Here is a 22280-nt window from a genome sequence, read left to right on the forward strand (position 1 = left end):
CTGCTTGGCAGTGGTCGCGGCTGTGTAATCTGGGACTGGATATGCTTCTGTCCACCTGGACAAAGCGCATACAACTACAAGGACATACTTGAAACCTCGACATCGCTCCATCTGAATATAATCCATCTGGAGGACTTCAAAAGGGTGGTCAGGGGGCTGGAATCCACCTTGTTCCACCGGGACACTTTTACCTGGATTGAACTGGCAACATATCATACAGGTACGGACTTTCTGCTTGGCTGCAGCTCGTAAATGCTTGTTAAACCAAATGTTCTGGATACTGTCTAACATGGCTTTTTCTCCTAAGTGTGCTGGACTATGTGCGGTATTGATAATGACTTGAACCATTGAGTCGGGGAGAAACCATGTGGCTTTTCCCTTCGTCAACCATCCCTGATATGTCTGGACCCCTCCTTGTTCGGACCATTTCTTGATTTCTTCGGGAGTAGCATGTAACTGGATATCTATGACATCTTGAGTAGGGTCCTTAACTGTCATACAAGTAGTCTGATCTGGAGTGGATGTCGGTGTCTTGTTCACTGGTATGTCTGGAGTCTGTGCTGTAAGCTTGGCTGTTCGATCTGCTAGATCATTACCTTGGGAAATAATGTCAGTAACTTTCGTATGTGCTTTGCATTTCATGATAGCGATAGATGTCGGTAAATGTATTGCATCTAACAGAGCTTGAATGAGGAGACCATGCTGAATCTTGGTTCCATGAGAAGTCATGAAACCTCTCTCCTGCCAGAGCACTCCGAAGTCGTGTACAACTCCGAATGCGTAGCGTGAATCTGTGTAAATATTAACTTTCAGGTTCTTAGCGTGTATGCAGGCTTGAGTCAGAGCAACTAGCTCTGCTGCTTGAGCAGACAGGGTGTCAATACGGTGTGTTTCAATAACCTCAGTGTCAGTAGTCACTGCATACGCGGCTACTAGTTCTCCTGTACTCGTTCTCATACATGAACCATCCACATAAAGTGTCAGGTCGGGATCTGGTAATGGAATATCTGTCAGATCTTGTCTTGGCTTAGTCATAGTGTTGACTACTTCCACACAGTCATGTGTGGCAGGATTTGAAGTAACTGACGGTAACAGTGTAGCAGGATTTAGAACGTTGCAGCGTCTGATTTCTATGTGTGGCTGGAACAGTGTCAGTTCATAACCTGTCAAACATGCAATTGTCAAATGCTGAGTCTGTGTTCGGTTTAAAAGAACTTCCACGGAGTGTGGAACTTGTACTGTCAAGGAGTGTCCTAATACTATGGAATCACTTTGTCTGATAGCTAGTGCTGTGGCTGCAACTGACTTGAGGCACGCAGGCAGAGCCTGGGCTACTGGATCTAGTGTGCTCGAAAAATAAGCACAGGGCTTGTACTGTCCTGCTTGATCTTGTGTGAGAACAGATAATGCTGTACCATCACGTTCTGTGACAAAAAGTGTGAAAGGCTTACTGTAGTTCGGTGTAGCTAGAACGGGAGCTTGGCATAAAGCTTTCTTTAACTCATTGAAACTAAGTGTATGTTCAGATGTCCAAGGGAGGACAGTCGATACGGCTGCCTCCTGTGTCGTTAACTGTATCAGTGGCTTGGCTAGAAATGCATACTGAGGAATCCATTGTCTACAATAAGAAGTAAGGCCGATAAAAGCACGTACCTCCTTCTGTGTCTTGGGCTGAGGGAGACTCGCTATTAACTGGATACGATCGGGTGTCAACTGCCTACCCCACTTGGACAGTAAGTGGCCTAAGTAGATCACTTGCTGGACACAGAATTGAAGCTTCGATGGGGACACCTTGTGCCCCATCTCGGCTAGAAAATACAGGACTGTAAGTGATGCTCGCTCGCAAGCACGTTCAGAACGGGCTGTGATCAGTAGATCATCGACATACTGGAGCAGGGCAGTGTCAGTTGGCATGTGAATGTTGTCTAGTTGTCTCTTAAGTGCTTGACTGTAAATACTAGGACTTTCTGTGAAACCTTGAGGAGCTCGTGTGAATTTATAGCTCCTTCCATTTAAACAAAAACCGAAAAGGTACTGGCTGTCTGGATGAATGGGGACACTGAAAAATGCATTCTTGAGGTCTATGACAGTAAACAATATTGCCTCAGAATCAATGGCTGTCAATAGAGATGAGATATCTGGAACAACTGGATACTGGGGGATAATACATTTGTTGAGTTCTCGAAGATCAATCACTAATCGATATACTGGGGGTGCATTTGGATCAGTACGTTTCATGACTGGAATGATAGGAGAATTACATACATTGGAGTCAGTTTCTACAACTACTCCTTGAGCCATAAGCTCGTCAATAATTTTGGATAAGGCTGCTACAGCCTCAGGTGGCAATCTGTACTGTCTGATTCGTGGCAGGACTATACCTTGCTTGAGAGTCACACGATGGGGTGTGATTTGCATGAAACCAACATCAGTTGGACCTTGCGCCCATAGATGCTGCGGAACATTAGACAATCTCGGATCAAAATCTCGTAAAACATAGTGACCCTTGAAGTCACGTAAAAACAAACGTATCCCCTCTGGGGAACAGCAAATAACTGCACCTAATTCTTTCAGTGTCTTAATGCCTAACAAATTTTCTGGACATGACTTCGTAAGCAATAGATCAGTAGTTCGGGACAATGGACCTACTTCTAGAGTAACTGGCTTTGATATCTCGTTTACAATAGGCTTTCCTGAAAATCCAAGGGAAACATTTCTAGAGCCTGAGAGCGGAGCCCCTGGAACCTCGTCGTGACTAATAGTCGTCCTACTTTCCCCTGTATCAATCAGAAACTTTCTGTCTTTCCCTAATACTTGACTATGAACATAGGGACCTTCTTGATCTACAGGAATCTCGATGAGAGGCAAGCCTACCTCCCTCTCTAGGCTGTTTCATGAATACGCTTGATACTCTGGATACTCTGTCTGTGCATACTGGTACATCTGCTGTGTAACATGCTGTGTTGCAGCAATAGGCTGCGGTGCTGTAACTGTCTGTTGTGCATTCTGTGGCTGAGAAGTCTGTGAAACTTGTTCTTGTCTAGGCGGACGTGGTCTTTCTTTAGTTTTACCAGTGGCTATATTGTGTTTCAGAACTGCACACTCGTTTATAAAATGACCTGGCTGTTTACAATAATTGCATGTCCCTTTAACGGGAGCTGCAGGATGACTGGCTTGATTCGGTCCCCTCTTCTGACTGTCTTGGGGAACAGATTGTGCAACTAGTACTTTCATTTTCGTGTCTTTCATACGTCTTCTCTCGTGTTCTTGCTCTTCTCTGATTCTATTCTGGTGATACTGGAGCATCTGTAACATCTGTGACGGAGTACTAGCTTGCCATGTACTTTCGACTTTCAAAACTCTATTCTTAACTTGTGGACTTGAATTCTCGACTAATTTAGTAACAAAAAGATGAGGGTATGACTCGCTACTCGTCTTCAAACCACTGTTTATTATAAAACATTTCTCAAATCTGGAATAAAAATCACTAGTGTCTTCGTCTTGTTTCTGTTTACAGGCTGAGATTGCATCCCAGTCTTCCTTTTTAGTGGCTAATAATCTAGGTAAAACTTGTATTAATAATTCTGGTAATTCTTTGCATTTGTCTCCAAGACCGGTACCTGGTACTCGTATCTTATCTTCAGCTTCTAGAGCTGTCCAATCGATCTTTTTCTCTCCCACCTCCCAATCTTTTTCCTTGAGTTTTTCATATATGCCCGCAGGCAACAGGACTTTTAACATTTTAATAATATCTGGATACGTGTATTCTCCCATACGGAGCATGTCTTTTAATTCTCGGTGGAACCCTGCTGGATCTTTGTCGTGACAGGGAATTAATTTCTTCATCTCTAAGAGTTCCATCTTGGTAACTGGGGTGTAAACAAATACTCGTTGCATTTCACCATCTGCTGTCCTAACTGGGTGTACTTCTCGTAACGGATGCTGTCTATCTATGTAAAACGGTTTACTTTCTGGAGGTGAGACATGAACAAAATGCGGGTTCAAAAACGTTCTATATTTGTGGCGCTGTTCTAGAATGACACTAATTAAATCGGTACCTAAACCTTTCCCTCTATACTGGAGTAACTCGTTCAGGATATCATGTAACGGACCTGGATCAGAATGTTGACCCTCATACAGTGTAATGAGGTGTTGGATCATATACATACCCACCAGTCGCTGCTCGGCTGGGGGCAATTTCAGAAACATTTGTGCCACTATTTCGCCTGGAAAAGTGGTAGAATCAGTAATCCATCGGACTGCTGATCGGGCTAGTTCTTGTTCATGCATGGTACTTAATTCACTATAACCGATTCGTGATTTCAAAATTTGATCGGTAGCTTGAAATACTTGTTCTAGAGAGCCTTGTTCTGGTGCTGGAAGATGAAACACTTTCTTGTGTTCTAGGCGTGACTGTCGGTCTGGAAATCTAGATTTACCTACATACGCTATTCTGGCGGTATTCTCGTCCTCTACCTCTTCAGTAGAAGAGTCATTTTCTTTCTCGCTTCCTAGAGCTTCTTTGCGTTGTTCATGTAACCTTATTATTTCTTTACGAATTTTCTTGTACATACTCTCTATACTATTGAGTGTCTTGTGCTTACCCTCGGCTATATTATCACTCCACCTTGTCAGAACTTTCATTTCGACCGGATCTTTAGTCGGGGAATCTTGTTCCCGTATTAAACAATTGATCAGAAACTTTAATAGCATAAACTGGATCTCGGATTTCCTGAGAGACATAACTTCAGCAATACTTTCTGGATCTTGTCCTGTACGGATGAAACGATACATTCTGTCTAGATCTTCTTTCATATTCGGTAGGGTGACCAAATACTCGGACACCTGTCTTATACGTACGGAATATAGAACCATACTATCCTCGCCTGGGACTGGATCATAACAGCATTCAGTAAGAACTCGTCTGATTTCTGCAATGGACTGATATTTGGGCGTACGCTGTAACGCACGTTCATGTAACTCGACTGCTCCTAAACGTCTACTTGGCGGCGGGGTACCAGGAGGACCTCCTCCCGCGGCCCCTATACTGGAATCATCGACTGATACTCTTCGTGCTGGCAGAGTGACTGATGTAGCGGGAATTTGTACTACGGGCTGGACCGGGGGTACCGTAACAGGTACTGCAACAGGTGCCCTGGTGGCTGGAAGACCATGAATTACATTATTTACAGGAGCTGGTGGAACAGGATTTGCATATTCTGGGACTGTGTCGTCCAAATAGGACGAGAGAAAAATATCAGCTGCGGTCGGTTTGTGACGTAGCTTGGTCGGAACTAAGGGTGGCGGAAAATTACTGGATGCCTCCGGGGTTGCTTTTGGCAAGCCCTCGGCAAGGAGAGGATACATACCCTTAATGAGGGCATTCCTCTGTCTGTCTGACTGTTCAGTTTTAACTCGTTCACCTATTTCGATTAGTTCCCTTTCTTGGGATCTTTCTAAGGATTCTCTACTTAATTCTGACTTTCTGATTTCTTTTTCGGTTCTTTTATGGGATTCTTTGCGCCATAACTCGATGGCATCTTTCTGTGACTGTCTGGCTTTCTTTTTCCATAATACTTCTTCTACTCGCATGATGCACTCGGAATCCCATGTACCCGATACGGGCCACCTATATTTCTCTTCTAATTCCTTGGTGTACTCGACCCATAAATCTAAATACAATATGGCACTTATGCCATGCTTTTGATACATAAAATGACCTGGACTGTCCCTAGGCGGGACAGGAACTGCTTCTTCTAACAGACCTTTTCTAGTTTTTAACTGACGTAACTTGGAAAACAATGGCATGACCGGGCTGGAGTCTAGACACAATACAATACACAATGAACACGATAATTACTGAAGATACACCACTTTCATACCACGACATTAAAATACATGAATGACATTTAAAATAACAGTTCTAACAAAATACTACCTGGAATACTGAAAACAGAATACATGAATTTCTCGAGAACAGAACAGACTAGAACAGAAACTAGATGCACTGCCGAAACAGTACAAAACATACCGGTCTCATAAAGAGACACGTCAGGACCCGCACCCACCTAAGTGGACACTTCGTGTTGGATCTGCGTACCCAAACCCACGGACCAGAGACAATGCAATTGACCCTGTCTAGATACTACCCCAGCAACGGTACTCACCGGGCAGCAAGAACGGAAGGCCTCGGACTGGACTGGACTGCTACGACGACGGACGGACGAACTTCGGACTTCTGTTACGGGTGGGCCTCCGGATACCTCGGACCTTGGACTCTCGGCTTGGGCTCTGGTCGGGACTCGCCGCGTTCCTCCACCGCCTCGTCTGGATGCTGGACCGCAACCTCCGTCTCCTCCGTGGGCCTGAGGGATACTTGAAGCAGAAATATCTGCACGTGCACGGTATGGTTCCGTCACGGCTGCAGAGGATCAGGGGGCTTGCGTGGCTTCACCGGCGCGTGGGGAAAGGGCAAGTCCCTATTCGGGCGCCATTATGTGGTAAATAAATAAATAATACCTCTATTTTTGACTAGATATACAATAACAGATAGCTCAATAAATAAGAGTCAAGATTCGAGGTAGTCGGAGTTTGCAGGTTTAATACAGCATAAAGGACAGGAACAGGACAACCTGCACGGGAATAGGATGGCAGCGCTGCCGGGGGCAGGATCGGGACAACAGCGTAACCTTTAATAACAATGCACAAGTATATATAGTTAAACAAAATACATGATGTTCAATACAATAGACGTAGCAGTGGGCAGGGCCTGTAGCAGTCGCGAAAGATAAGGCAGAAAGTAGGTGTAACAAGAGGCGTGAACAGGGCGTATACATAGACATGTGATGTAAACGTAACAGAATATGTCATAAATGGGGCGGAAACATGGAGGGGGCTACCTAAGGAGCCGGGACCTCTAACCTAGTGGTGCGCGCAAGCTGGCAATGACGTGTTACTAGGAGAAGCTGGGGGCTATGACTTCTGCGCTAGAAGAAGAGACTGAAGTCTGGAGAGTCAGAGCGACATGTACCTAAACACTATCTAGTATCTGATGTTTAGAGAACATGTTGATAGAATCCAAAAGTTATCAGGGTAAAGGCTAACAGACTCTAAGACTGGTGCATGCATTATTCTACATGTAGTGCGTGTTGAGGAATATTAAATGACCATTAATACAGTATTTCTCTTACATGGAGACGTAAAGGCTAGACCATGACGGAAACTATTGATGCAATTCAGTACCTTAGGAATGCAGAGAAGGAGGGCTGGACTGATAACTGGAATCATAACATACTCTTGGCAGACCAGCAGGCAGAGCCAGGCCGAGTCGGGCACTGTGAGGCAGGAAGTAAGTGAAGGGTCAGGGATACAGGTGGGGGCTGTATCGCTCCTCAGCGAGGGTTCAGGAGACAGGAGCTGAATCTGAGTCCGGGCCCTTTTGAGGCCTAGAAACGGGGACTTTACAATGAAATAACGTGCACACTGAGAAACGTGGCAACGTAGCTTTACATAGGCCTAGTACTCGTAGCTTTCACGAGAACTGGAAACTGGCATACTAGAGTTGGACACAACTGTAATTGCGTCTTTAATCGATCATGGGGAATACATATGCATATTAATCATGCACATACAACATAAGATGGGGAACACGTAGGGACACAGAACATGGCAAAATTTACTTTTCCACAACCTACATAAAGAACAATCTTCGGAACTACGCCCCCACCAGAGCACTTCGATCCTCGGAAGCCAGGTTGCTAGTCTGTCCCCGCACCCGCCTGTCCTCCTTGGGAGGCAGAGCTTTCTCGGCTATCATTCCACAGATCTGGAACAGACTGCCCGACAACCACCGCAAGGAACATCTACTGCTTCCCTTTAGAAAACATCTAAAAACCCTCCTGTTTAAAGAGGCCTGGGGCGCCCAGTAAAGTACCTGCCTCCCACCCCCAACACTAGCAGGCCCCTCTATCAAAGCGCTTAGAGACCGTTGGTGATAACGCGCGATACAAATATAAATAAATTACAAATTACAATTTAAGTCAGTCCTGTGGCCCTGTTGCCCACAAACTTATGGTGGCAGGGGATTTTAATGTGCATCCTGGTGGTGATCCCAAAATAACCTGTCTGAGTGAGCTGGGGTGTGCTAGGATGCGGGGCTTTTACTTTGAGCACTCTGTCCAGGGGGAAGTGCTTAATAACATGCTTAACGAGTTTGACTTCATTCCATCATTGTATTTTTCCGCCCCCTTAGTATACAGTCCATCCCGTCTTTTAAAGGTCGAGGGGACGGCTCTTTTATAGATCATATCCTGATCTCTGCTGGGCTTCAGTCCAACCTTCGGGGGTTTAAAATCGTGGATAGTGCATTCATTTTAGTGGAGAAGTGTGGCTCACTGGTTAGAGGAGGCAGACCTGGAAGCAGAGGTCAGCCCGGGACCAGGGTTCAATTCCCGGCTTGGCGGGGTCTTGAGTCCTAAAATGTCCATGGACTCGACAATTCTCGCTCCGGTGCCTAATCGATTCATGGGTTCACACTCTGCGACTCTGGGCAATAGATTGCTTAATCTCCACAACGGCCCCTCGCGGCGGGATGCCTGGCTTTCACCTTGTGGATACCCTGCCGGGGTTATCTCACAGGGGAATACAAGGACGGGTTCCCTAAGCAAGCGCTTAGAAACCAGTGGTGATTTGCGCTATACAAATCCATGTACATTTACATTTACATTTACATTCAGCGATCATAACCCCATTTGTGTGTATCTTGGAGGTGGGCCGCTAACAAGTCAAGCCAGGGTGTTAGCGCCTGGCATACTGAGACCTACGGATGGAAGGCGCCGCTTAAAGTGGTCCCAGGTAGCTCCGGATCTATTTTATGGTAAGGTACAAGTGGCTTGTGAATCTGAAATAGCATCCTGTGTGTCTCCTTGCTCCCTCCCCGGGGGCGTTCTTGAGGCCTTTGATGGTATCATCCGTAAAATTGGGGCTCTGTTAAGTGCCCCCACTCATAGGTCGGTGCCTTGTGATCTTAGGTGGTTGGATCATTGTTGTTCTTGGGCTGCGAGAGATTTAAAGGAAGCCTTAAAAGCTACCCCGAGAGACCAATCTCTTATTCGTGCCCAACGGCTTAAATATAAATGGGCACTGGCGACTCGTAAGGGGGAACTAAAGGAAGCAGCATGGCATGAATTACTGGAGCCTGGTACTCTAGGGAGTAGGTCTAAGTTTTCGGGCATTATTAATCGACCGCTATTTGAGAGGGACGGGGCTGGAGAACTAGGTACCAATATAACAGAGAAAGAATGGGCGTCTCATTTTAAATTTATTTTTAAAAGTGCTACAGACCTTGAACAAGCACAACCAAGAGTTCATACCAATGCCTCGGTAACATTTAGGCTAAAAGAGGTGGAGAAAGGTAACTTAGGGCTGTCATGTAACAAGGCCCCTGGCCCAGATGGCATCCCGCCGTTTTTTTTTTAAATCAAACCCTCTTCTTTGGGCCCCGGTTCTGGTCGCTGTGCTGAACGCGGCGGTTAGGGCCGGATGTCCAGAGTCTTGGGGTACCTCAACTATTGTACTGGTCTCCAAGAAGGGCGATCGTAATAGCACCTTGTGCTGTAGACCGATCTCTCTAATTGATTCCGTGGTCAAGGTTGTGTGGGGGGGTTTATTGAATAGACTAGCCTCCTGGGCGGAAGAGAATAAGATTTTCTCAGACATACAATATGGGTTTCGCCCAGGGCATTCTACTCTAGCCCAATGCCTCATCTTATGCATGATCCTAGGGAAGTACACGGTTGCCCGCCAAGGTACGATCTACATGGCCTTCATAGATCTTTCCTCCGCTTTTGACTTTGTCAACAGGGGGAAACTGTGGCAATCCATGAGGGCCATGGGGGTGGAGGCACGTCTGGTTGATTTCCTGGGGGACCTGCACAGGGACACCAAGGCCAACATCCAATTTGCCAGGATCTTCGGGTTTCCAGGGATTTTAAAATTGAAAGGGGAGTACAGCAAGGATGTATCCTGGCCCCATTTCTTTTTAATCTATACATTAATGATTTGGATAAGACCTTGGCAGAAACAGGGGCTGATTTTCCATATGTTGGGTGGCGAGGATTGCCTGCCTGCTATATGCGGATGACGCCGTCCTAATTGCAAGGACGGCAAGGGGTCTCCAGACCCTACTTGACACCTTTAGGAGCTTCATGGTCGATCGTGACTTAGCTATTAATAACTCTAAATCCTATATTATGCAGGTCGGGATGTGACCTAAGAAGCAATACCCCTTCAAAGTGGCTGATGAGAAAGTGTCTCTGACCCCGACATTCTCATATCTGGGTGTTTTACTAGATGATCACTTGAAGTGGGGGGCCCTTATCCAGAGAAAAAAGGGAGATGTCATAAGGGAAAATGCAGCTATCTTCAAGTTTGCCGCAAAGATGGGTAAGCACCCGATTGCGGCTATATTGAAATTATACCAGGCCAAAAGTTTTGCGATCTCCAGTTATGGGAGTGAATTATGGGGCTATGTTGCAACTGACGCCCTCCAGGTGGTGGAGAACACCTTTTTAAAACAGCTTCTTGGGGTGCCCAGAGGATCCTCAAACTTGGTGGTACACGAAGAAACAGGGTTACCATTTATTTGTGATAGTTTGACCTTGCGCTGTCTGTTGTTTTGGCTCAAACCTTGGCTAAACAAGGACCTAGGGCCCGATGTAGGTGGCCAAATACCGGTTGGTAATGGTTAAAGTCGGTAAATTTCACCGTTACCGACCGGTATTTAGCCATTCCTGATGTAGGTAAGGAATCTGTAATAAGGAATCGGTAAATACCGATTCCTTAATACTGATTCCTTATTGCCCTTGCATTCAAGGAATCAGTAATACCGATTCCTTCAATGCAATCAGTAATACCGATTCCTTAAATGCAATGTAGAAAGCTTTGGGCCTTAAGAAAACGGTAATTACCACCAACTTCAAGTTGGTGGTAATTACAGAATTCCTTTAAAAAAGCACTTTCTTGCTTTTTTAGAAGTGCCATGTGGCACTCATCCATGCCCTTAGGGCATGGATGTGTGCCACATGTGCACGCATGCACATTTCAGGGGTGCAACAGGGTGTCCTTTGGACACCCTGTCACCCTTGAAATACCTCACGGTATTACCGATTTGGTAATACCGAATTGGTAATACTGAATGTCTTCACATTCATTCCTATGGACCTCCAAGCCTATAGGAATGAATAGGTAGGTATTCCTTATTACCGAATCTCAATTACCGATTCAGTAATAACTAATATTAAGGATTGGGTATTTTTTTACCGAATTCTTACCTACATCTGAAATGCCCATTTCTTAATACTGAATCGGTAAAATTCGGTATTAAGAATTCGGTATTTCACAATTACCTACATCGGGCCCCTAGTTCATAACCACCAGATTTTGAGAGAAGTTCTGAGCCTTGATCATATGTTAGGCATTCCATGGTTAAAGTATCTAAAGGGATGCTACGAAGAGCTGGGGCGTCCAGACCTTTTTTAAAGCCTGATTTTGTTACCGTTGCGGATGTGGAATTTGTAAAGAAGTCTTTTACTTCTCTCAAAAAGCTTGACAGAGATGGGGTCGAACTGTGTAAACCGAGCGTCCGTAAATTTGTGATGCTAAAAACGACCCCATCTATTGAACCATATCTTCTGTGTCCTTTGTCAACCCATGAGCGGTTTTTATTAATCAGGTTTCGCTTGGATTATTTTCACTTTTTACTTGCTGTACCAAAAGGGAGTTGCAGAGGCCAAGTGCTAGCATCCTGTGGCTGCGACGGAGTGCCTCCTCAGGACCTTCTGCACTTTATGTTTTTCTGTAGGTTTTACAAAGTACCTCGTAGGTCTTTTTTAACTCCTCTTTTAAAAAAGCTGAATTTTACACAGGTCCACCCAGCTCTCGTTTATCTACAAATGTTGAAACTGGAATGCATTTCATTCTTTGCAGGCTTTCCGAGATCCCCACTGAGATCTAGACACTGTATGTAAAACTAATTAACCCCCAATATCAGTTGACATCCCATCAACCACCAGCTATGAATATGTATGCCCGATTACTGGCTGTCCGCTTTTCCCCTCTCTTTTTATCACTGACCATGATGTATTTATTCTTCTGTATTTTATGGGAATGTTCATTACTTTTTTATTGTCATGAAATGTATGCTTTTACATTTTTTTAATCGAGTTGTGTAACTTTTTGGTTTTATTTTAAAACCGAATAAAGTTTTTTTTTAATTTAAATTTGAGTGGGAGCTGAGTTGAGAGGAGATGACTTGTGGACCTGATTGGCTTGGATTGTGCAATTTCCGAGGCTACTCGAGTCAAGAGAAGAGCACTTCTGAGCCGGTCAAAGATAAGGAGAGGGAAACAGCTTAAGATTGGTTGGATTTTTCATACTCATTCTAGGTATTGTTTTTGTGACTTGACTTAAAAGGCCCTATTTTGCCCCACCTGATATTTGCTGAGCCTGGGGTTGCAGAGTTCGGGCTTGGTGCTTTGGATGAACTTAAAGGCATGCCAGTGGGGCTGCACTGCTGTCCCCTGGTATCCTTTCACCGAAATACAGCAAACTCGTAATGAGGGATAAGGTTTCAGAAGGCACTGGATTCCTTGGTGAGGGTTCAAAATATAACCCATAATGGTGGAATAGTCACTAGGTATTGGAGATGGCCTCTGGTAATGAGCAAAATACTACTTCTATCATTTTAAACGGGAAATGCAATGCATTGCAATCTGCCCGGCACAGCAAACTAGTCATCTCAGGTAGGTCCTGTCTGTCATCTGTGAAGCGCTCACTCTCTCTGGCTTGAAACTCCATCCTTTCAAAAGCCTGACGGCTCTAAAACAAACCTTCCTATAACTGCTACCAAAGTCCGGTATGCTATCCGTTGGCTTTAAGAACGAACTGCTTGTTTGTTGCTTTCAAGAAACAACTTAAAGTACTGCTTTTACAGAATCCATAAAAAAATCTTGGACAGGATTTCTGTGAATACATGCTAATATTTACAATATAAATGAAAGTCTTACATTTCAAGTTTGCATTCCCAATGGGTTTCTCTGTTAGTACAAAACTCTAAACTACCTATTGGCTGACTTACCTTCACTTCTTATCTTTATGACTTATTTTGTGTACTGTATCTTTTTCCATTCTATAATCTCTGTACAATATTCATTGCTTATGTGAAGCTCTGCTGCCCTGGTTCTCACTATATACAACGGCACAAGTACATAAAACAAAACAAATTAGCAAAGAAGAACAAGGGAGAGGAGTGGTAATACGGCAGTACAAAGCTGTTGCCCATCATTGTTGCTCACAGGAACATTACTGTTAGAGGGATGACATTTTCAGGTCAGAGGAGTGAACATGGGTATCTTACACCCCTTGACATTAATTCCTCACTTCATACAGTACATCCAAGAACCGACTAACCTTATTTTCGGGAGCATGTTATTTGTCGTTTTCTAAAAGTATATTTTGCTTGATTTAAGTAAGGAGCCCACTCCGTACTCCCTATAGTGCATTTTCACATCCTACTCATCTTTACCCTCAGTGTAATCCTTCCTCACATCCAACGATGTTCTATTTTGTCTCCTATTTAGGGAAGCTCTGCTAGCTGAAATGGGAGTTGCAATGCGGGAAGATGGAGGCACACTAGGAGTGTTCTCCCCTAAAAAGGTATGCCGAGGTGGTACACTCTAATTGACCCTTATAAAAAAAAGGTTGTGACTTGATAAAATGATGTACATTAGTGCATGCAAGTGGTAGGAAGGCAAAATGTCTGAGTCTCTTCAGAGGATGCTGTGCAGTGTACCCTTTGAAGTTCCCTAATGTACGATGCTCTTAATCTTGCTATCTTCATGCATACATGCTTAAGCTTTATTTGTAGCATATACATTCTTTGTAGCATGAATTCTCACATATTAAATGATTCTGCTCAAATCATATATTCAAGCTTTCCATTCTTATGCGTATGCTCCCTTCCTGTCTCTTGAGCCTTCTCATTTTAAATGTCATCACTCAATTATTGTATTTAGGGGCTGATTACGGTGTCGGTTTCCAACAGCCTTTCCGGGTTGCCATGTTCGACACAAAAAGGCGGTCAGAAAGTGACTTATGGTGCCCCTAGCAGGACCCTCTTCATTCTGCGGCCTTTGGTTGGGGGCCTAGGGGGTACCTAAGGGACCCCCATGTAAAACCCTGGACTGTGTGGCCACTGGCGTAACGAAAAGTGAGGGGGCCTCCCTGCACGGTACTTAAGGGGGCCCCCTCCGGGCTCACTCAGGAGCTCTCCGGACAGAATGCAGTGCCGAGGGGACCCCTTGGAGCTAGGGGCCCCCCGCACCGCGTGGGCTGCGGGGGCCTGTGTTACGCCCCTGTGTGTGGCAGATACCATTGGGTACATGCCACAGGGTGCAGGGTTTTCCGCACACCCACCATTCCCCCATAGAAGCCTGTGTTTTTCGGGCGGAACCCAGGCTCCCATGCGAGTCAATGGGAATCCGAGCAAACAGTGTTTGGTTGCATCGTAATCGGTCGGGAGCAACCTCAGAATCGGTTGCTTCTGATTCCGAGTTGGTGAAAGGGGGAGGAAACCACAACCAACATTGTAATCAGCCCCTTAGTCTTCCACTTATGCACTCAGCACATTCTGTTGTTCAATTGAGTCTTCTCATCCTTCTTGGGCCCTCCCATTCCACATGACTGAGTTGTGTAGGTTGTGAGTGCACCTTGTTTACAATCAGCTGTATTAATAAATATATGTCTTCTATTTCTATTTAAAACATTTATAGAGCACGACAGCTTACCCAGCCAAGAGGCGTCCCGGCGCTAACATCAAAATAGACAACATCAGCAACATCAGCGCAGGAAGCAGTCTACGCAGTGGGAAAGAGAAAGGTTTTAATAGCTTTCCTAAATTCAGACAAGTTGTCAAGCCCTCGAATGTAGGGTGGTACAAAAGGGGGTGGTGATGGACGGAGCATCTGAACCAATCAAACACTCACACCCAGTCAACAGATCTGGGTTTAATCCATCACTGTTCTTTAGCCCACTCTGCCACCCCAGTTCAGACATGGCCATATGCAAATCAGTCTGACCCTGTGCCTCATGGGAACAGTCCAGCCCGAACTGCCAAGCAATGCCTTCCCTGGACCGGAAACAAGCTTCCTAGACCGGTTTCTGGAATTTCAGCCGTCTTCAGCCAGGCTTGCTTGAATCCAGTGGCAAAGTGAGCAAGGGACTCACATCTGAGCATACCCTGCCAACGTATGGCGAACAAAGCGGTACAAAAGGGGGTGGTGATTTGCATATGGCCATGTCTGAACTGGGGTGGCAGAGTGGGCTGAAGAACGGTGATGGATTACACCCAGATCTGTTGACTGGGTGTGAGTGTTTGATTGGTTCAGATTCTCCGTCCATCACCAGCCCCTTTTGTACCGCTTTGTTCGCCATAAGTTGGCAGGGTATGCTCAGACGTGAGTCCCTTGCTCACTTTGCCACTGGATTCAAGCAAGCCTGGCTGAAGACGGCTGTAATGCCAGAAACCAGTCCTAGGAAGCTTGAATCCGGTCCAGGGAAGGCATGGCTTGGCAGTTCGGGCTGGACTGTTCCCATGAGGCACAGGGTCAGACTGATTTGCATATGGCCATGTCTGAACTGGGGTGGCAGAGTGGGCTAAAGAACGGTGATGGATTAAACCCAGATCTGTTGACTGGGTGTGAGTGTTTGATTGGTTCATGTGCTCCGTCCATCACCACCCCCTTTTGTACCGCTCGAATGTAGGGTGGCAAAGAATTCCAAAGAGTCGCGGCTCTGTACCGGAAGGAGCGGCCTCCGACCCGGGTTCTCCTAACCCAAAGGACCATCAACAGGTGTTGGCCCATAGAGCGGAGCGGACGAGGAGGAACACAAAAAGAGAGCAAATCTGTCAGGATATTAGGGGAGGCCAGTTTCAAGATCTTGAAGGGTATACAAAGAGCCTTGAACTTGATTTGTTGAGCCACAGGCAGCCAGTGACGGCGACAAATTGTGCTGGTCATCGAACAGACTCTACGCAGACCCAGAAGAGCTCTTGCTGCGGGGTTCTGTACTCTCTGTAACCTATATATTTCAGCGTTGTTGGCCCCTAGGTACAGAGAGTTCGCATAATCAAGTCTGGATGTAATCAAGGCTTGAAAAATGATCTGTCTGGTCGGGCATAATAGAAACCTAAGATAGGTTTCAGCCCGCGTAATAAACCAAAACAGGTGCCCGCCACCTTCTTCGTTTGAGTCTGGAAACTGAGAGAGGAGTCCATCCAAACCCCTAAGTTCTTTACCATCTGTTTAGGAGGAGGGGGGGGACCTAGGTTCATGGGCCACCAGTATTCATTCCATAACCCGTGATCCCATCCCACCAGCAACACCTCCGACTTGGTGGCATTCAGCTGGAGGCAGTTAGCTGTCATCCATTCGGCAATTACCGCATGAGCACCTTGAAACTTAACGGCGTAGTGCCTGGAGTTGCTCGAAAGGGCTACCACCAGCTGAGTGTCGGCGTCGTAGGATACCACAGTCAGTTCTCTGCTCCTGGCAATTGCAGCCAAAGGTTGTACGTACAAATTAAAGAGCAGAGGGCTCAGAAAGGAACCCTGTGGTACTCCGTGCTTGATGGGAAAGGTAGATGAGGAGAACGGGGGGGCAATCACCTGATAGGTCCTATCAGAGAGGAATGACGCTAGCCACTTTAATGCCAGGCCACTGATACCAGCTTCTTCCAGACGGTGCAGCAGGATGGCATGGGACACAGTGTCGAACACGGCACTGAGATCCAAAAGGAACAGTGCCGATGTCTGTCCTGCGTCCAACGCTGTCCAAATGTGTTCTGTCACCGCCAAAAGCGCTGACTCAGTGCCATGGCTGGGGAAAAAGCCCTTTTGCAAGGGATCTAGCGTGTTGTTAATGGTCAGGTGCTCTGAAAGGATGAAGTTAATATGTGCCTCTGCGATCTTAGCAGGCCTGGGGAGCAGTGAAATTGGCCTGAAGTTCTCAGGTTTTTTGGCAGCCGGAGATGTTTTTTTGAGCAATGGTAACACACTGGCTTGTTTCCATGCCTTGGGCACAACAGCTGACCTGAAAGATTTATTGATCACCTGACCAAGAAGTGGAGAGATAGTTGGTAACATTTTCCTGAATTGGTCAGGTTTCAGTGGGTCAGTCGGTGAGCCTGACTTAATTTTAACACAGAGAGCAAGTAAGCTGTCCTGTTGAATCTAAGGAAAAACCTCTAAGGTGACCATCGTACCATTGTTGGTTGGCTCAAGGAAGTCTGTTTGGGCCGTAGGAAAGCTTTTATAGATGTCTTCCACCTTTTTTGAAAAAAACAAGGCAAGCTCCTCACATTGCTTACTTGAAGTAATCAATGAACCAACTGCCCCCTTCTGATTCTTGAGGCCTGAGACAATGGAGAAGATACTCTTCGTGGGATTGGTGCTCTTACAAATTTCCTTGGCGTAAAATGCTGCGCGTTCAGTACGAATAGCTTTATGGTAAATCCTTACTGCCTCCCGATAGCGATCTCTAAATAGTGGATCAAAGTCTCTTCTCCAAGCCCTTTCGCATTTTTTACAAATTTTTCGCAGCAGCGCTAATTTTTCGTTGTACCACGGATTAGATTTAGACATACGATTGGGGGACCACTTTGCTGGTATCAGCTTATCCAACGGCAGATTAATCCAGTCTGAGAAGGCAGAATTGGCCTTATCAGGGTCCGTCGGCAGCAATGGAACGGAAGTCAAAAGATAGGCTTGGAATTGATCCCAGTTTAGCCTATGCGATGGGCGTCTAAAGGAGTGGGTGTTGTCTAATTTTCGCATAGGTACAATGCCCTGAATAGACAGAGGGACCAAAAAGTGGTCCGACCAAGCCATCGGGACCAACAGTTGGACCGTGAGACGAAATGTTGGGGAAAATAGGGTCCAACAAGTGGCCAGCTGAGTGTGTGGGGCCAGAGACACGCTGATCAAGCTGACAAGCCGCTAAATCCACCATCGAGTTGGCCACATCCCCATCTAGGTGGTTATGAAAATGTAGATTAAGATCTCCCAGGAGCGTAAAATTAGGAGTATTGACCGCCAAAGTACAGATGGTTTCAACAAACAGTTCCCTGAAAGCTTTGGATGAGCCTGGTGGCCGGTATACCAATAGACCAGTCATAGTGTAGTTAGAGTTAAAAGTAATTTTAAAATAAGCACATTCACAGCCCAAAATGGGCTGTTTAGTGAAGGTGCAGGAGTAGCCGGTTTTAACAATAGCCGCAATACCCCCACCTCTTGTGTCTCTATTCAGGGTATAAATAACATAACCCTCTGGCAGTTCCAGTCCTAGGATCGCCACCGAGTCTTCAGAGAGCCACGTCTCAGTTAAAAATAAAGTATCAGGAGATTCGGTTTCAAGAAGGTCATAAACATCAGAGCAATGTTTGACCAAGGAACGACAATTCAGATGGAAAATAGTCAAACTTTTGCCTGGGGAAGGAGGACAATCTTGAGAGACTACCTGGGTGACAGATGAAAAATCACAGCATCTGCAGCTGAAGGGGCCCTTTAAACCCCCCAGCCCGTGGACTATGCACCTCCCGGAAAATGTCCTAATTGATAGCAGCTTATTCTGGGTATAAGTGTGATGTAATTTCCTAAAATTGGCGGCATGTCTGGCGTCTGGCGACGGCCTGGCGCGGACAGGCGCAGACGGGCTTGCCTTTGGCCTTTGTGCCTTCTTCCACTATCTAAGTGCATATGATTTAGGGGAAATTGTTATTCACCTATGCCTCAGTGTCTCTGTCTCATCTCTAACATGGGAAAGCAAAAAACATTTCAGGAGTTTCAATGGTCTAGATTGCAGTTGCCTTCAATGTTACCTATGCCATGGTCTCTTCTTTGGAGGTGATCACACCTTATAAAATTGTACAAGTATTTTGGTGTCAATAATAATTTTGCTAGGTTACAAGACTACCTCTTGGACATTCAATGTGTAAGGTTGGGTCTGCCCCCACACAAACTGCTAGCTCGATTTATCGAGTATCTTCTGATCACTTCTGTCCTATTTATTCCTAGTGAGTCCTCAATTTCAGGTTGATATTCCTTATTCTCCCTCCTTTTGATTGCCATTCCTTGTATGTCCACAATTCCCTTCTGCATTTCACATCTGTCTTTCAGCCCATACATGTCCTTCATGCTGCAGCCTCTCGTGTTCCTCTTTCCCAATCATACATGTCTTTCATGTCAAAAAGTGTTGCTTGAAGGTCTCCATTGCTCTACTTTATATATTTTTTCAACATTTTCCTTTTATGGTTTTCAGCAGCTACTTGTTAAACCAAGGGTGGTCTTCCATCAAACGGTTGGTGTCTACTCCCCCAAGGAGGTTAGTTAAGGGTGTGATCTGAGTGACCCTGATCTCAATTTTATCACTTTTGGAGAGGATTGCATCGTCTATATGAGAACTACCATTTTCTGCACCAGAGGAACAAGGACTAGTACCGATGAGCATATATTGTCCTCGGCATTCACTTTAGTGTCCTTATATATTTCGCACACTGACCTCAATATCTTCAACTGAGTATTAATTTCCACAGTGCTCCCAGTACATACATTGTATGAAATCTTGTTAGAGTTCTTTGAGAATTTGTCTTACACTTACATATGCATCTGAGTAGGGTCCATAGCTTCATTGCTGACTTTTTGTACTTCAGTAGTCTCATACTCTTCCATTGGTTCCTGTCCCTCTGGTGCAGGCTGCAGAACAGTGAAAAATATCTACTCTCTCCTTTAATCTTCCTCTATTCTTGCATCTCTATGAGTGAATTTGGATCAAGCATGGTATTTATGTGTGCTCAGTCACAACCATTTGAGCATTGCTTTTTTAAAGGTACCCACTGTTATGGATTTTCCTGGAGGGGACCACAAAATTAGGCAAAATACAGCTAAACATTGGTTTTTTGTGGGAAAATGGGAAGAAAGTGCTGCAGAAGACAGCATATGTTTTGTTCCCTGCAAATGGTATCAATGAAGGATTTATGGTCCTGAAATCACCACCTTTCCAGCTTTCAGAAATAGGTAGACTTTTGTCAGAAAATCAAAATTTTCTACACAGTTTTGGCATTTTACTGGGACATAGCCTATTTTTCCTATTTGTGTGCTTTCACCCACCTTCCAGTTATTGGTAGAAATGTGTATAAAACCAATATTGGATCCTGGCAAGCAAGCTAACTTATTTGTGTAGATCTTTCAAGGTTTTCCTATAGAAAGTAACAGTTTAAATGCAAAAAATGAAATTCAGTTAAAACAACAGGATGTATGTCATTACAACGCATGCTTTCACTCCGCATGCCATTACGACGCAACTTTTACAACGCAAGTCGTTACAACGACTTGCGCTGGGGGGCGCTGGATAGTGGAATAGTTTAATTTACTATTCCAACTCCAGTCCCTGTGGATAGTAGGGAAGGTGTGGGATAGTAATTAAACTATTCCCTATCCTAGAGCGCCCTCCAGCGCAAGTCGTAGTAATGACAGTCGTTGTAATAGTTGCGTCGTAATGGTAGTGCGGAGGAAAAGTTGCATTGTAAAGGATGTTTCCCAAAAAAACAGCCATTTGTGCCTACATTTTCACCCATAACTTCTTCTAACTCTGCTAGACTTTTGAAAGCAATATACTGTTACGTTCGCGGTACCCTTCTGGTTTTGAGGATATATCAGGCTTGTAAGTTCACCAAGAATCTGAGGTACTCAGAGCCAATGACTGTGCTGCACCTTGCAATGGTTTTTTATTGTGTACCAGGTATACAGCAATTAATTTGGTAAAATATAAAGAGTGAAAAATAGGTTTCAAGGAAACCTATGTATTTGCGAAATCGGAACAAGAAATGGAGTTTAGAAGCAGTGGTTATTTGCACATCTCTGAATTTGTGGGAAGCCATGCCAGCATCGGAATTAGGGGTCATTTTTCACCCTATCTTACATTTGGAAGGCAAAAATGCATAAAAAGACAACTGGTCATAACACTTGTTCTACTATTCTGTCTTCCCCTAAGTCTCTCGATAAAAATGGTACCTCACTTGCATGGGTAGACCGAGGTGCCCAGACAGGAAATGGGTCACAACGCAACATGGACACATCACATTTTTCCACTAAAAACTGACTCTTTTTCCACAATGTGCCTAGCTGTGGATTTTGGGCCCTCTCTCAGCCAGCACCTAAGGAAACCTAGCAAACCTGTACATTTAAAAAAACGAAACACCCAGGGGAATCCAGGATTGGGGGACCTGTTCGGCTTTCACTAAGTTCTGTTACCCAGAATCCCTTGCACACCTCAAAGGTTGTGAAAAAACACATGTTCCTGAAATTTATGTGATGGAAAGTTCTGGATTCTGTGGGGAGCCACAAACGTCCACCCACCCATCATTCCCCTAAGCCTCTCAATAAAATTGGTACCTCACTTGTGTGCTTAGGTTTAACCCCTTCGGCGCTCATGACGAGCTCAGCTCGTCATGGGCGTAACCTGCGCTACGCGGATGACGAGCTGAGCTCGTCACGTAACGCGGGTTTTTCAAAATCGCAGCGCGCAGCGGGAAAACCGCTAGCGCGCATGCGGTTAATTCCCGCAGCAGGAAATGGCCCAAAACGCAACTTGGACACATTACATTTTTCCACAGAAAACTGACACTATTTATTCATGTGCCTAGCTGTGGTCTTTGGGGCCAAGCTCAGCTGGTACCTTCGGAAACCTAGTAAAACTGTATACTTCTGAAAACTAGACACCCAGGGGAATCCAGGATGGGGTGGCATGTGGGGCTGTCACTAGGTTCTGTGACCGAGAATTCCTTGCAAACTTCAAACTTTGTCAAAATAACCATATTTTCCTCACATTTCTATGCTGTAAAGTTCTGAAATCTATGGGAAGCACAAACCCCATCCCACCCAGTGTTCCCCTACATTTTCCGATAAAAATAGTACCTCACTTGTGTAGGTACGCCTAGTGCCTGTGACAGGAAACAGCCCAAAATGCAATGTGGACACATCATTTTTTCCAGGAAAAATTTACCCTTTTTTCGCAATGTGCCTAGCTATGGATTTGTACCCTAGCTCTAACCCAGAATCCTCTGCAAACCTCAAATGTTGCTTAAAAAATCACATATTGGGGGATCCACGCAAAGCCACACCTCCTTGGACTCTCCCGGGTGTCTAGTTTTCCGAAAGGTCTGGTTTT

At 45.2% G+C, this 22280-nt stretch overlaps 1 protein-coding gene across 1 annotated transcript in view; it reads left to right on the top strand.

The window, feature by feature from the left end:
• The window catches only part of KIF1A (kinesin family member 1A), a 2072061-nt gene that overhangs the window by 899302 nt on the left and 1150479 nt on the right, over window positions 1-22280 (top strand). Inside the window, exon 16 of the mRNA XM_078667093.1 lies at window positions 13638-13713. Coding sequence (XP_078523219.1) covers window positions 13638-13713 — 76 coding nt within the window. The remainder of the gene's footprint in view (window positions 1-13637; window positions 13714-22280) is intronic.

This window comes from Lissotriton helveticus, chromosome 11 (genome assembly GCF_964261635.1).
Source record: "Lissotriton helveticus chromosome 11, aLisHel1.1, whole genome shotgun sequence".
Classification (NCBI taxonomy): domain Eukaryota; kingdom Metazoa; phylum Chordata; class Amphibia; order Caudata; family Salamandridae; genus Lissotriton; species Lissotriton helveticus.